The sequence below is a fragment of the Protobothrops mucrosquamatus genome, unplaced genomic scaffold, assembly GCF_001527695.2.
Source record: "Protobothrops mucrosquamatus isolate PMUCROS unplaced genomic scaffold, P.Mucros_1.0 scaffold3823, whole genome shotgun sequence".
Lineage (NCBI taxonomy): Eukaryota > Metazoa > Chordata > Lepidosauria > Squamata > Viperidae > Protobothrops > Protobothrops mucrosquamatus.
The window spans coordinates 37,332-53,216 of record NW_015389775.1 but is presented as its reverse complement, the minus strand read 5'-3'; the positions used below and the strand labels follow the sequence as shown (position 1 = coordinate 53,216).

General features: G+C 33.0%; 1 protein-coding gene across 1 annotated transcript in view; it reads left to right on the top strand.

Moving 5' to 3' along the window:
• The window catches only part of NUP210 (nucleoporin 210), a 73,720-nt gene that overhangs the window by 20,608 nt on the left and 37,227 nt on the right, over window positions 1–15,885 (top strand). The window contains exons 6-14 of the mRNA XM_015827632.1: window positions 1,620–1,752; window positions 3,355–3,526; window positions 3,808–3,875; window positions 4,988–5,094; window positions 6,222–6,362; window positions 7,245–7,382; window positions 12,585–12,740; window positions 14,714–14,912; window positions 15,334–15,479. Of these exons, the coding sequence (XP_015683118.1) occupies window positions 1,620–1,752; window positions 3,355–3,526; window positions 3,808–3,875; window positions 4,988–5,094; window positions 6,222–6,362; window positions 7,245–7,382; window positions 12,585–12,740; window positions 14,714–14,912; window positions 15,334–15,479 (1,260 nt within the window). The remainder of the gene's footprint in view (window positions 1–1,619; window positions 1,753–3,354; window positions 3,527–3,807; window positions 3,876–4,987; window positions 5,095–6,221; window positions 6,363–7,244; window positions 7,383–12,584; window positions 12,741–14,713; window positions 14,913–15,333; window positions 15,480–15,885) is intronic.

Here is a 15,885-nt window from a genome sequence, read left to right as displayed (position 1 = left end):
CTCAACAGTGCTTTTTATTTTCACTGTTAATTAATTTGCTCTGTAAGCTATATAATACTATAAATAGAACATTAACGAAAGCTAGTGGTGAGATTCCTGGTTTTTACGCATTAAAAATTGCAAATTAAAAGCATTGTTTACCATGTATAGTTCCTCTGAGTATTCAGATACTTCAAGATAAAAATACGCTATCTATAACAAATATTAATTTTGCAGCTCTGGCACTAGTACAACATAGTCCGGAGGATTCTATTTGGGTTGAACATTCACTTTCTAATCCCTGAGTATTTTTCTTGTCTTTCTTACAGTCCTTTTCTTTTTTAACATTTAATAACTAGGACTAGTACTAGTACACAAGGTGATGTCTATAATTTGGAAAACGCAGTTCCATTGATGAAGCCTATGTCATTAGTGGCTAAAAATTACAGATTATGCTGGGCAGGAACAAATGGTAGAGCTGTCCATTGCATTCCTTCAGAATACTGTTCAAATTAATTAAAAATAAGATTAGTAATAGTTGATGTTAGACAGATCTAAGCTGAAACCTAAAATTCAACTAGTTCTAAGGTGTTTTCTGATCAAACATTTTGTAATTTGTTCTTGAATCTTTTCAGGAACTTTGCATGGTTTTCCTAATGTAAATTTCCTTAGAATTTACATCTTTACTTTTGCAAGTGTCTCATGTTATCAAAATGTTTACTTTAAAATACTGCAAAAGCCCATGTGAAGGATCTTAAATAAAACTATCCCATCCTTCAAAAAATACTGAGCCTCCTTATTAAATATTAAAAACATAGCTTTGGGGAGCATTTTGAACTGGAGACCATTGATTGATTTTTTTTTGTTAAATACCGCTGCAGGTGTGAAACACTTAACATTATAAAGAAAGATACAAAGCATCCAAAATAAAAGATTTAAACTTTACAGTATGAAAAGTAAATCAAAAGCATACCAACATGCAACCTAAAAACCTAATAACACAAGGAAAAATTCTCAAGATGGTGTCATCTTAAGTAAGCCAAAAGCTCAGCTTTTAAAAAAATTACTTTGCAAGACCTCTGTTTGCTTCTGGAAAGCCGTCATTACTAGGACAAGTAGAGAGAATCCTTTACCCCTAGATGAGTTTAAAAAAAAAATAGCCCAAATTTCTCCATTCTGCATCAAGTTCCACAAAATGCAATGAATGAAGTCACAAATATAAGGACTACATCTAATAAATCATTATTACAATAATAGACCAACTTATAATAATGACTGAAATTTGTTCTTATATAAACAGTTTGTAATATAGATGACATGTTGTTGTATTTTGCACAAAACTGTTGTTTTATAGTAAGGGATTAGAAATCTTCAGTTTATAACCATTGTGCCATGCAAAACAACAGATATATTATTTAATTTCATTTTGTTAATATTTATTCTCAAAAGATCATAGGAGCTGATCTTACTCTTTATTAAAGCAGTAACTTTATAATAGAAGTAGGAAAGTAGTAACTTCATATGGCAGCTTTGTATTTTCAAAATTCACTTTTTGTGAGTTAAATATTTATAAATATATATTTAAAAATGCATGTTTATGATTGTTTCTTTTAAATTAATTTTTTTCTTTTAACCAACAGAATGTGCCAGGAGCTGAAGTCAGATTGTTTATTTTGGAAAACATCATTTTAAATCCTGCTTATGATGTCTATCTATTGGTAGGAATGTCAATACAATATAAAGTCATGAAAATTAGACGAGGGAAAATGACAGGTTTGTCTTTATGTCTACCTATAATATTTTATATATGTTTCCTGCAGATCTATATAATGGTACAACTATGTTTAAGTTAATAAAGTCATAACATAGTCCACGAGTCATTGCTCAGATAGATTCTTGTGTCCTTTAATACTTAGTTTGCACATATTTAATCAACACATTTTGAGAGTTAAAAGATTGTTTCAATTAAATTTCGTCATATAAACCTGAGTAAATTCCTGCAAATGTCAGTCCATGGTTTGTATGGGGAATGGGAGAGGGGGGAGAGAAGACAAGCAAAAATAACAGGAATATTGTGCTAATTGTGTCTTCATTACTTAGGGTAGTGAAGGGTTACTTGAAAAAAATAGGTAATGTAGACCCATTGTATATTCTGGCTTGGAATTAAGTTTGTACCATGTTACTGGCCTATTCTAAAGAATGAGTGAAGCAACATTTTCATACTTCAGTTCCTATCTGATCTCAAGAATTATTTTTGATACTGTAATGTTCAATCCTTTTCCATCCTGCTATTCAAAGGACCTTAGAGGAAATATGTATAAGGTCAGGAGAGATAGTTTTGTTTTCAGAAAGGCAACAACATCTTTATGTCATTTAGTTTATAAATATCAACTTAGTTGTAAAAAAAAAAATAAGGTTACACTCCATTGGTATTTGGACCCAATTTTTATGGTTCACGAATCCGTCTTAAGTTTAACTTCCTTAAAGGATAAATTACATGGAGATATGCTAAGTGAGAAAAAAAATAAAAAAATAACAGTGAATTAATGTTAAGAAAGCTAAACCCATTTTCAGGATATAGAAGTTAAACTTAAAATATTAAATAATATTAAATTTAAAATCTTAAAATAATTAAGGTAATATTGACTAATTCAGATTAGTATAACTGCACTTAATTTATCCCCAAATCAGTGGGAGAAATAAGCCATCACTGAAAATATTTTCCATTGATTTAAATACAACAAATTTGATTGGATCCATATCATTGATAAAATATTCATATAAAACTTATATTCACATTGGCCTAGACCTAGTTTATTAATAAAACCATATGTCAGGTCATCTTCACTTCACTAGTTAGCATCTGTTATTTACTTTGGTTCTGTTATATCTAAAAACTTAGATGAACTCATTAATATGTGCCAAAGAATATAAGACATTTGCTTTGGGGAACAGAAAGCTAACGTAAACAAAAGAAGTCTTTCTTAGAGGCTGAATAAATCAAACACCTCTATTAGTAATATAATCATAATGAAAGGTTTTAGTTTTGTTTTTTTTTTACAAAAAAAGAATGTGAATCCATTTATTTTTGTCTTCCTAAAACCTCTGACTTTAGCAATGAGGATTTCAGCTGTAAGAAAATTTGTTACTGTTCTGTTACCTTTTTATGTAACTGTGTACTCTGGCTCTTTATAGTAAATAGGTAAAGTGATATTTTATAGTACAAAGCAAACATTCCTATACTGTGTTTTTCTTTTTAAAAAATACATTGATAAGCACAAAAGCTTTTTTATGTTGCTTTTTTTCTATTGGAAGCATTCAGTCACACCGTTTTCACTGTGATTGTTTCTTCATGTTGTCTTGCATTTTGGACAGAACTAATCATGCCTTCTGATCAGTATGAGCTACAACTTCAGAACAGCACACTCAGCCTTGGGGGAGATACAGCCTGGCCAGTTGCCACGTTGGATCAGGCAACATGCACAGTCACTGCATTGCAGCGGGGACAAGCAAACGTTGTACTTTCCCACAAAAATATCCTTTTTGTGTGTGGTTTTACATATTATGCACAATGAATAATCATTAAATTAGCCACCCTGTGTTTAGATGCCACTATCTTTCCAGGATCTGCTACTGCTCATTAAGTAGCAATACTCTTGACTTGTTCAAAGAGCAAAGAATAGAAGAGGTGTTAATGTAACAAAATTTTCAGTGTGATTTCTTTGATTCTTTCTAGTATTAAAAATTAGGTAATCACAGATTTTACTCATATAACAATATTAATTTGTTATCACTGTCTAACTTTTGGATCCTTAACTGATTTGTAAGTGTATCTATGCAAGGGGCTTCTAAATTACCAAATGGCACTATTTTTGTTGTGGACCCAGGATACCTAGGTTAGTTCGCTGTGCTAATTGGCCTTGGAAATAAATAACTTCATATATGATTTTAATAAAGCTAATTAATTCCATATAAAATGTAAACTTATATTGTCATGTACTTAATAAATGCGTAGACTTGCTGGGAGCTGTATGGCAAATAAATTAAATTATTATAATTGGTTGCACAGTCAGCCAGATGTTTGGAGTGGATTTGGCATTTTTATCCAGCTATTGAGACCTTCCCAATGACCTGGGGATAGGCAGATGTTGTTTGATCATATTAAACAGGATGTAAACTGTTTGAAGTAAAATTGTCTTTTGCAATTGACTGATGGCAGTTTTGTCAACATTGATGGTGTTTGAGTAGTGCTCCAGATGTTTTGGAAATGCATCCAAGGCTCCTATTACTATTATGCTTCTTATACTATTACACCATCTTTGCTTTCTTTTGCCACAGTCATTTTACTTCTATTTGCAGGTCTCTGTATTTTGTGGTTTTCTGCAGTTCTTTCCTTTCTATTCTCCTGTCTCCAGGTACTGCCATGTTCATTTTCCAGACTTTTTGTCCATCTTATTAACAATGGTTAAGTCTGGGGTATTATGTGGCAGGTGCTTGTCTGTTTGAATTCTAATGTCCCAGAGCACTTTAGCTTCTTCATTTTCTATAACCTTGTTCTTCTTTATGATTTCAGCAGTTCTTTGTTTAATTATTACTATTATTAAGTTGATTGCTCACATTATTATATTCTTCAGAGGGAGGTGGGCTGTAACTCAGATATTGTATGCTCTTATCATTGCATGTTTTGGACAGGTTATCATAAATTACATCATAGGTTGTCTGAGAGTGCAATCAATGTTATTTTTGTTCCATCTTTGTTTCTATATTTAATCCACTTCTTCCCGAGTTCTTTGAAGTAGCTACACAACCCTTATATGTGATTACTGACTCATATATAAGATTACTGAATTTTTAATTTGGAAAATAACTTTCTGCTGAACAGCAAGGTTTTGAAATATTTCCCCATTATGGAAAAGTTTATATAGAATCACACTTAATGTCACTCTGATGTGTTTTGATCAGGTGAATATTCTGTAACTGTGTGACTTTCAGTGCTTTTGCTGTGCAGGATTCTCAATTCATCCTGGTAAGAGATGGGCGCTGGAAACTGAGAGATTCTATGAAATCACTATTGAAGTGTATGACAAATCAAGCAATAAGGTGTATTTATCTGAGGTAAGGGAAAAATAAATAAGCATTTTTCTGAAAAAAGCACATCAAGTATACAGTATAATGATAGAGTGAAAACAGAACATAGATATGATGTGAACAAAGGAACCAGTATTAGCTCAAATGATGAGAAACAACTTATTACTTTCAGTTGCCAACATGAAGCTATTTCTTTGCCATTAAGTAATTTTTGCTACTTTTTTAAAATTGGCCTTTCCATCTGCATTTTTAACAGCACTTTGACATTTGACATTCTTTTATGGAGACAGTAAAATTTTCTAGGAAAATTAAGAGCATAGATCATCTGTTGAGAAGCAGAAGTCCAGACTTTTTAAGTAGGTGTAACATACTGAAGTTTATTCTTGCTTATTAATGTTCAAGATGGCAATGGTCACTTTATAGTTCCTTTGTTTTGAATTGACAACAAGTTTACGGATATGTATATTAAAAGTAAAGTACTAATGAAAAGTCTTTCAATAAAACTATAGGGCACAAGCTTTTTACAAGGAGACTTGTCCTATAAAAATATTAATTTCTTAGTGTGTTTAATAGCAGTTTATATGTAGTTCTTATAAGGTATGGCTTAGGCAACATGAACTCATGTTGAACATCATAACAATTAATTAGCTTTTTTATTTCAATTGTTGGAATGGTTGTATATTTGTCATATTTTCACTTTCCTGACTATATTTTTTCAAGCTTTTCATTGTCTTGAAAAACCTTAAAGCATGGATGATTGAAGGAGGGAAAATATTGTCTGATCTCCCAAAGGGGGAGTCGATAGTGAACTAACATTAATATTTAGCAAATCGTAGAGCAAATCATAAAAAGATTAACTGCAAGGACATTAAAAAGCAACATGGTAATCATTACAACTCAGGGTGGATTTGATAATAACAGAACTTGCACAACTATCTCTTCTTTCATTTTGATTTCCTTATGCAAGTGGAACATACATAATGCAATTTATTTTGAAATACAATGACAATAGAAAGATTGATTCCAACTGACTGCTTTTTTACAAAAACCGAACACATATTTTTCTTGTGGCATCAGATTATATTAATGGTATTTTTATTAAGATATGTTTTTATTCAAAATGTATTAGATAACCATTCCTTTTTTAATTACAGAACATCAGAATTGATATATACTTCCCAAAAGAATATTTTGAAGTTGTGCAGTCCTCTCTGAATGGTTCATATCACTATGTAAAAGCAATAAAAGAAGGACATACCGTTCTTAGTGCTAAACTAACATCTATTGTAGATCAGGTATGATGCTTGAAAAAGTGGATTTATGTGAACCTTGTCTAGTTAATAAGTAAACTACTATACTTATTATTACCACAATTAGCCAATTTACTGATTTAAATTTAAAAATATAATCCAATAAAAAATAATCATATGTAAACTATTCTCATGAATTTTGTTAGAATTACAATTTGTAATATATTACATATTCCTAAATGGATTATAAAGAAGTGAAATTGTTGAAATTAGTACATTCAGATAAACAAGAATAAGTTTTATATACTGAGATAAATTTAGATATTATGCTCATTTATTCATTAGGCACCAACATGTAGCAAATACTTTATTTAAGGATATAATTATATTTTTAATGATTTCTTTAGCAATCTGGGTGGAAAAGGTTAAAAAGAATTCAAATTTGTTATACATGTGCATGTGTGTGCGTAAATGATTTATTGTACAGAACTAGGGTATAAAACAGTATTTGTACACTTGCCATTAAATTAGTTCCATGGTGGATGGCATTCTCCCCATTCCAAACAGGAAAATCTACTTCCAACTTTTTTTGAAGGTGAAATCTTGGTCAATTTCATTTACACATTTCGAACCAATATGCTAGTCCTCAGCTTATGACCAGTCGCTTAGTGACTGTTCAAAGTTACAACAGACCCTCCAAAAAGTACTTATGACCCTACAGAGAAGAGCAATCTCTAGGAATCAGGTTCTTGTGAACCCTCTTATACATGGAGGTTAATGTTCATGGGTTGGGGTAGGACAGGGAGGGAAGGCTAAAGTATTTGAAGGAGTCCTACGCTTCTCTGCCTATTGCCTCTTACCCAATAAAAATAGGTTTTAAAGAACACTGAAGTAAACTATTTACTTAATGCATATTTATTTTATTAGGATGGAGGTGTTCACACATTTTCTGTTCCTGCACAAAATCAACAAGAAGTAGATATCTATTCTCCCATTGTTCTTCAACCAAGCATTTTGACCTTTCCGTGGCAAGCAAAAGCAGGAGCCTATCAGTACAGAATCCTGGTAGGTATTGAAGCCATCTAAATACAGCAAGCTTACCAATTGGATCCATTACTGTTCAAGTATATGTTATTAACTTTGGTGGCTGTAATCATTGGAAAATGCAGTTTTGTTATTACTTGTTTGTAGTTTCCCACCTGTGTCCTTAAAAGCTTCATTTTACTTAACTTTACACTTTAGAAATCTTTTTAAACTTGTGTATGGTTGCAAATGAGATATTTTGATAGAAAGACATTTCAAATATAAAAATGACAAAAAATAAAAACAAGTGACAATTATAAAAAAACAAGTACTTGCTTACGTACTTGTTAATTCTCTAAATCTACAACTGTATTCACTCCCAACGGAAGAAGAATCACCATAGAACCTGGCAGTTCTATTTTTTCCCCACTATTGGTATAATATTGTGCTTTATTTATATATTTTTCTTCTGTACTTTTCATGTTTCTTCAGTTTCAAGAATAAGCTTTTTCATAAAAGTGCTTTTTTTCAAGAAAGTTCTGTTATGCAAGGATTTTTTTTAAACTTTCTTTTACAACTTTCAATTAAAGTTGTAAAAGTCTTTGAATTGTTTACAAAAGATTCATCCTTTGATTACGACTAAAGTGCTTTTCTTCAAAACAGATATCTATATGAAACATGTTTTTTAAAAAGTGCCAATCTAGATGATTCAAAAGTTGGTGATTCTTTTCTAATTAGTCTATCTAATTAAAGATATATATATATAAAATCTTGAATAAGATTATGCAGTTCTGGATAATTAATAGCTGGGAATAAGCCCAGTAATTAATGCCTCATTTATTTCTGAGTAAATTCCACAAGATTGCATTGCATTGCATTCTTGAAAGCTTCAGTGAAGATCAGTTGAATATTTGTACTTCAGAGTACATATGAAGTTTATTAATAGGAATATAGCTATCAACTAATTTTTCTAATTGACTGTGGCTTGTAGCTGTTATTAGTTGTGGCTACTATAAAAACAATAATTTTTATATTGGTAATATAGTAAGTAGGAAAAAACATATACCTAGAATCTTTTGTGTGGTGTTGGTTGATTTCATCTTAAAATATACATAATAATGTAGAAATGGATACAGGAAGGATAGGAAGAATGAATAGGGCAATTCCCTTAGGAGGAAGAACTAAGATATGCTTTTCTGCGATTTGGATAGAAGGTTATTTATGATTTTCAGACAGCTTATGCTGCTTCAGATCTTTAATTGTTTGTTTGTTTGTTTGTTTGATAATGTGACATCAAGTCAGGGTCAACCTTTAGCGATCACATGGATATTCTCCATAATAATCTGTCCCTAATCTAGCCCTCCAGGTCCTCCAGCAGTGAATCCATTGTAAATGAGCCAACCATTTTGTTACTGGTAATTCTCTTTTCTTCCAATCTTCCCCAACATTACAGCCATCTTCCACATAATGTGTCCTTTGTACCTTAAGTGAGAATTCTGGGTTGATTAAGAGAGTACAGAAGATGACCTTAATAGAAATAAGAGAGTTCATTTCATTTTTCGCTGTAGAGCTTTACAGTGCTCATACTTCTTATTCCATATTCCCATATTTCCATATTCTTCCGTTGCAGCGTCAGATTTTCTTTTGTTGTATGGCAACATCAGCTAGATATTCCAAAGGTTTTAATCCAGCCCAGCATAAACACTATTAATATTTCAAAATATCCTCAGTTTCTCCTCAGTAGCAAGTTGAGTGCCATCTGACCTGAGAAGACTATCATCCAGCATAATATTGTCAATCATTTAATATTTTCCAACCATGTGGTTTTCTTGGTAAAAAGACAGCAGTGGTTTATCAGTGTCTTTTTCCACACAGTATGAATTGATGCATCTGCCACTCTCACTAAAGTGATCAACTGCCTCTGGCATATTCCTATATCACAGCTTCCTAATATAGGTACCAGCTTGGTTTAGTTATTTTCAAATCTGAGTGAAATATGATGAAAATATATACTTTGCACATAACTCCAAGCATTCTTCAATCATCCCTCCCAGGAACAACCCTCCACCATCATGAGGTAGCACAGCAGGGTATTGTTTACTGTACTCCTATTGTTGTAATATAAATCAGATAAACAGAAATGCACTGCAGCAATCTAGAACAACAGAAAAAAAAACAGATTGCCCATACAATATGTCCGAACAGTGGATATCAGTACAACATTATCAAAAAATGCCAACTGCTCAAACCACTAAAACACAACCAACTCAAGGTATAAAAAAGAGAACACAGTCATACATCAGAAACAGCTCAGAAACAACTAACCAACCAACCTGCTACAACCACTGTTGTATCACCAGAGTTCACAAACCAATTAAAGCCCTCCAAAACATTCTGAGTAAGCTTAAAGAGCCAGCAGCCCCAAAAGAAAAAAAATCAGAAGTCATCTACAATTTAGATGTAAGCTCTGTAGGAGCCACTATGGAGGAAAGCCAGGTGAATGACTAACAGCACATCCATGAATACCAACTAGCAATTAGAATACATGATGAAAACACTTTAATCTCATAACACTTGGACAGACCTAATCATACTGGAAATCATGATAAACTCATCCATTCAACTGGGAAACTGTGAGTGTCCTAATTACATCCAAAAATGTTAGGAAGTTTCTGGAAGCTTGACAAATCTGCTATCAGTAATCACATAGAGATAAACTATATTTACATACTATTGAAAAGAGATATAAAAAACCTAAGGAGGTAACAAAAATACCAGAACATGTCTCTTCAATAGCCAACATCCAAATAAACAAGGATTGATATTAGACAATCAAGCAGAACTAGAGCAAATTCCTCACTCATTAACACTGATAATATTACCTGGTCAGTTAAGAGGTACACTTCAAGCATCTTAGTATCTATGAGAAACCTTGCTTATGAAAACAAAGAGTGCTGGACTCGGTGGACCACAATTTATTCTAAAATAACTTTAAAGATAATATTTTCTTTCTGTTTCAGCTACTAATGCTAGAAACAGGGTCAGTTATGATGAAGAAATTACCTGTAGAAAGATTTGATTAGTGCCATGTTCTGGCAAATAATGAAATTGTCATCATCATTATTGTTTTAGATGTACAATAGTGGACAAAATTGTGGAAACCTTTTGAGAAAAGTGTATTTTTGAGGTTTGATGGCTAATAACACCACTTTTTTGGGAGTAGTACCATAAAATTATATATCAATGGAAAGATAATTTAATTAAGAATGTAATACAACATAGTTTGTTCAATTATCTGTACCGTATTCTATGAAAAGTTGTAGACAAATAACCAGAAAAAGGAAGCACAACTTGCTTAGGTTGATATCAGGTAGCTTTCCTTCATTTGATTGTAGCCAATGAGCATGAGTGTTTAGAGAGCCAATCAGGTGTCATCTTGTTTTTGCAATGAGCCAATCAGATCACAGTAGGATTCAGTTATTGATGTCATGTATTGAAGCTGAGAGGAGGACATTTGTCAGTGTTGTTATGTGATCACTATCAAGTTGGTTAGGGGTTTTTTTCTTTCATTTAGTGAGCTTGTAAAATGTAATAAAATTAAAGTAATGGTGCAAAGAGTTGACTGGTTGCCCAGAAAGCGATGTAAAATAGTATTATTAAGTGAACAAGGCTACAGTTATAAAGAAGAAAAATGAGTGGAAACTTAACCAAAGGTGGCATTTCTACTGTACACTTTTCCCAAAATATTTCCAAAATGTTGGCCACTACTGTAGCATGTTATATTAATTAGGAAAAGAAAGGGCCAAGTTTATTTTTAAAAAGGAAATTCCACTTGACTTTTTACTGTGCTTTGTTTTATGTAACTTAATGTTGCTGAGAATAATTCCATGACAAATGAGCCTTCATGTGCAGCCCTTCCACATATAGCCTTCTGCATGGAAGAAATAGGTGAAGCATTAGAAGGGAGTCATGGGAAGGAAGTCTGAGGGAAAGTCATGCTAGCAGAAGATATGGAGATATTTTATTATTATCCATTATTATTATTGCTGCAGATTGTATATTCATATTGGCAATGTGATACCTAGGCTGATTCGACTAGTAACTAGATGCTTTTCAGACTAGATATTTTTATGCAACTACAGAATTGAAACAGATGGTAAAGATCTCTGATATTGCAGCAGAAAGAGCTATCCTGCTGCTTAATTTGCAAGCAAATCCATCTTTCCGTATTCATAGGCTATAATGTGGAACAAATTGCATTTTCTTTTTTAGCCTAAAAAAACTGAAAAGAAGTAAATTTTCTAACACTTTTCTTTTATTGATAGCTTTTGAAAACTATGATACAGGACCTTTGGAAATACAGAGGATACTATCATGCAGAACTATTCAAGTCTCTGTGGGAATCATAATAAATGCAGTTACTCTTTATTGTTATCGGTGACTGACTTCTGATTAATTTCAATGGCCATGTATATATGTAGCTAGTCTTCCCTTAGGGATAAAATAAAGATAGTATATCAGGAAGAAATCAATGTTCTTCTTTTTCCTTGTGCTGCCTCCCTCTTTGGCATTTATACTTCCAAATAATTTCTGTCATTAGGAAATACTTTCAGCAGTAGACACGTTAGTTGCAGTGAAGCAACATAATTCAGTTGGCTGCCTCCAGCTTTCAGTATAAGGAAATTAATCAGCTTCTAAAAATTGTGACAATCCTATCACCTGGATCGTTTATGTTCTGGCCCAGGGAAGCAATATGTTGACTACAGATATTGTTAATTACTGAAATCTCTCAGATTATCCAACATATTTGGAGACATCAGGTACTTAGATGTTTTAGAGATGTATCAACAAATACAACCTCTGATAAAAAGAAAAATAGAATTATACTGCATTGATATGTGTTGTTCTGACTCATGCTCAGAAAGGAATTAACATTTGCGTAGCAACAGCAGTAGTACTTAGACTAGTATATCGCTTCATAGTGTTTTACAGCCTTCTCTAGGGAGTTTACAGAGTCGGTATATTGCCCCCAACTATCTGGGTCCTCATTTTACCAACCTCGGAAGGATGGAAAGCTTGAGCCTATTAGGATTGAACTCCTGATAGCGGGCAGAGTTAGCCTGCAATACTGCATTCTAACTCCAAAGTATTCTCTTTAATTTGAGTTAAATAATTAACAGAAGTATAGTTTTAAAATGATTAATAAAGCTAATGTTTTAATTTGCTTTTCTTTCATGAACCTAGGCTTATGGTGGGAGTGGAAATTTTACTTGGACCTCATCTCAGCAAAATGTTGCTTCAATTACAATTAAGGGAATAATGACAACTGGGAATGAAATTGGTATCAGTGTCATTCGTGCCAGAGATGTTCAGAATCCTTTACACCATGGAGAAATGAAGGTAATTTTGTAAGAAGGTATCTTCTGAGCTCCAGAGAAGGCTTATGGTACTTCCTGTAGTACCAAGAAGTAGGGAACTTCCTAACTGATGAATCTTCTTTAGCAGTTTAATTTCCTAGATGAACTATTTATTTAGAGTAAACATTATCAGTCTAATCTTAGTATTTTAAAACTACATGTAAATACAAGTATTTCACAACAGACTTCATACAAAATGTCATAATGTTGAGAACAAGAATAGAATTAAAAGAAAAATTGAGTATAGGATGTGAAATATCATAGCCAAGAATTCAAATCCAACCCCAAGCATGTGAATGGAGTTACCTGAAATCTTATTTGGATGACCCACAAAATTATCTACTCGATCTCCAAATAATGTACCTTACAAACCTCTGCCTCAGATTCAGAGGATGCAGGTGTATGTAGTAACTGATCAATAATGCCATGCTTTCTGCACATGCCCCCGACAACTGCACATGTCCCTTATGAGTACTGAAATATTATATTGTCTCCCCTTCTAAATTTCAAATAAATGAGTGGTGCTTCCAAAACTTTCAGCAAATGAAACTTCTTTCCAGAAGATTCAGAAATGATGTGTTTAATTAAAAGTCTACTTTCAGATTCAGGATTCAGAGCACATAGCAATAGGAATGCACTTTACCCCACTTGAATTTGTAAGGAACAAATATTAAATTAAACTAACATCTTCAATTTAAGATTTTAAATTGCATTTTCTGCTTGAACAAAGCATCTGCCCGCTGACCTTGATTATCAGATTATGCAAGTAGTGTATAAGTTCCACAAGGATTACAATTTTAACACCATACCATATGGCCTACAATTTAACCTGAAGCAGTAAGCAGATGGCTTCGAAAATTAGACATGCCAAATGAAAATCTTTGATCCTGTAGTTGTTATGAAATGTTACCATCCATCTGTAATGTTTTCTTTATCAATAATAAAAAATCAATGCAAACCAAATGTCAGTTTACTCCTGTATTTGAGATAACAGTTTCACACAGGTGCCACAGAAAATACACTATTGGCTGCACTTTACAATCTATTGTAAGTTGTCACTCATAAGCAGTCTTGCTGTATAATTATTTTACACGCCAGGCATTTCTGAAGTGTTTGGTTTGAAGGCAGGCAAAATAATGTAGATGGGCACCATATAGACAGAGTAGAATAGAGCTGGAAGGGACCTTGGAGGTCTTCTAGTCCAGCCCCTTGCTCAAGCAGGAGAACCTATACCATCTCAGACAAGTGATTGTCCAATCCAGGAGTGTCAAACTGCCAGCCCATAGGCCAGATGCGTCATCTGGAAGCCGCGCCCACCCCATTGCCGGCAATGGCAAAACCGTCCCGATATGTTGCATGACATCACGTGATGTCACGAGTTTGACATGTCTGGTCCAGTCTCTTCTTAAAAAACTCCAGTGATGGAGCGCCCACGATTTCTGGAGGCAAGCTGTTCCACTGGTTAATTGTCCTCACTGTCAGGAAGTTTCTCCTTAATTCCAGGTTGCTTCTCTCTTTGATCAGTTTCCAACCATTGTTTCTTGTCCTGCCTTCTGGTGCTTTGGTGAATAGTCTGTCGCCCTCTTCTTTGTGGCAGCCCCTGAAACAGTAGAATACTGCTATCATGTCTCCCCTGTTTCTTCTTTTCTTTAGACTAGCCAAACCCAAGTCCTGCAGCCATTCTTCATATGTTTTATTCTCCAGGCCTTTGATCATCTTAGTTGCTTTTCTCTGAACTTTTAGATAGCAGGCACAATATGATGTATGATTGACAGTGTGAAATAGGCTGCTCCTAAATCAATAAATCAACCTATGAGCATGTGCCATTAATGTTTAAGCAATTAATATGAAATTTGTTTTAATTAGATTGGATTTTTGTTTGTTTGTTTCTAAATTCCAGTTAAAGGTTTGCATCTCTGCCTAGATCTTGTGTCTTACTTTATTTTTGTCTCCAAGGTCTATGTGATAGAACCCAGTGATATGAAGTTCACACCTTGTCCAGTTGAAGCATATGTGGGCGAGACACTGGACCTGCCTCTGAAGATTATTGGTGTAATGAACAAGGAAACCAATGAGGTGGTCACTCTAAGTGATTGTTCACAATTTGATTTAGCTGTCAACATTGAAAACCACAATGTGTTCAGTCCATTTCAAGGTAAATTAAAATAAATTTTAATTTTTAAATAAATGGACAAATTCACTTCCTGATATATTAATACTTTGTTTTATTAACAGTGCATGCATTTAAACGTTTAATATCAGACTTTATACATTATATACATTTATCTCATAATTAAGCATGAATCTGTGGGGTGGATAAAATTTGTCTAAGACGCAAAACAAAAATGATAAAAGGGCCAAATTTGAAGACCCCCCTGGGTTAACCAGACAAATTGAACCTAATATCCTTTTCGACAGAGGTTCAACTTTATTCTCTGTAATTGGCTATTTTGCATTCTATTCGTTTTATTAGTACATTGACGTGTAACAGTATGTTTATTAGCATGGGCAAGTTTTAAAACTAAACATTTAAAAGTTATTTATTTTTATGCTCAGTTGTGTTTTTTTTTAAACAGGGAGACTTAAGCCAACTCCTGAATACTGCAGTGGGATCAGAGTTAAAGCTGAAAGCCAAGGGTATTCCTCACTTGTTGTTAGTTATACCCATGACCATATTCACCTCAGTGCCAGTATTATCATAGCAGCCTATCTGCCAATAAAAGTAAGCCTTAGTTTAATAAAACTTTCTTTCTAGTTCTAATAAATTCTTTCTTCAATATATTTGATTATACAGTATGAATTGATTTAAGATATCAAGTGAACTAAACAAATGTAATGACTAATCTTTCACTTGGAATTAAATGAACTTGAAACATCAGATTTGTTGATGTTTCCATTTGGAATTACCCTTAAAAGACTGCAAGGGTTATTTATTTATTGTATTTGTTATTCCTTAATATTTCTGAATTGTCTTTCTTCTAGGAAATTCAGAAGGCTGCAAATCAAACAACCCCCTCCATAACCAAATAAGCAATAACATTAACAAATCCTAATATATTAAAAACAGTAAAAGAATAAAATAGAATAAAATAGAATAAAGAATAAAATTTAATGAATAGAAATATTCA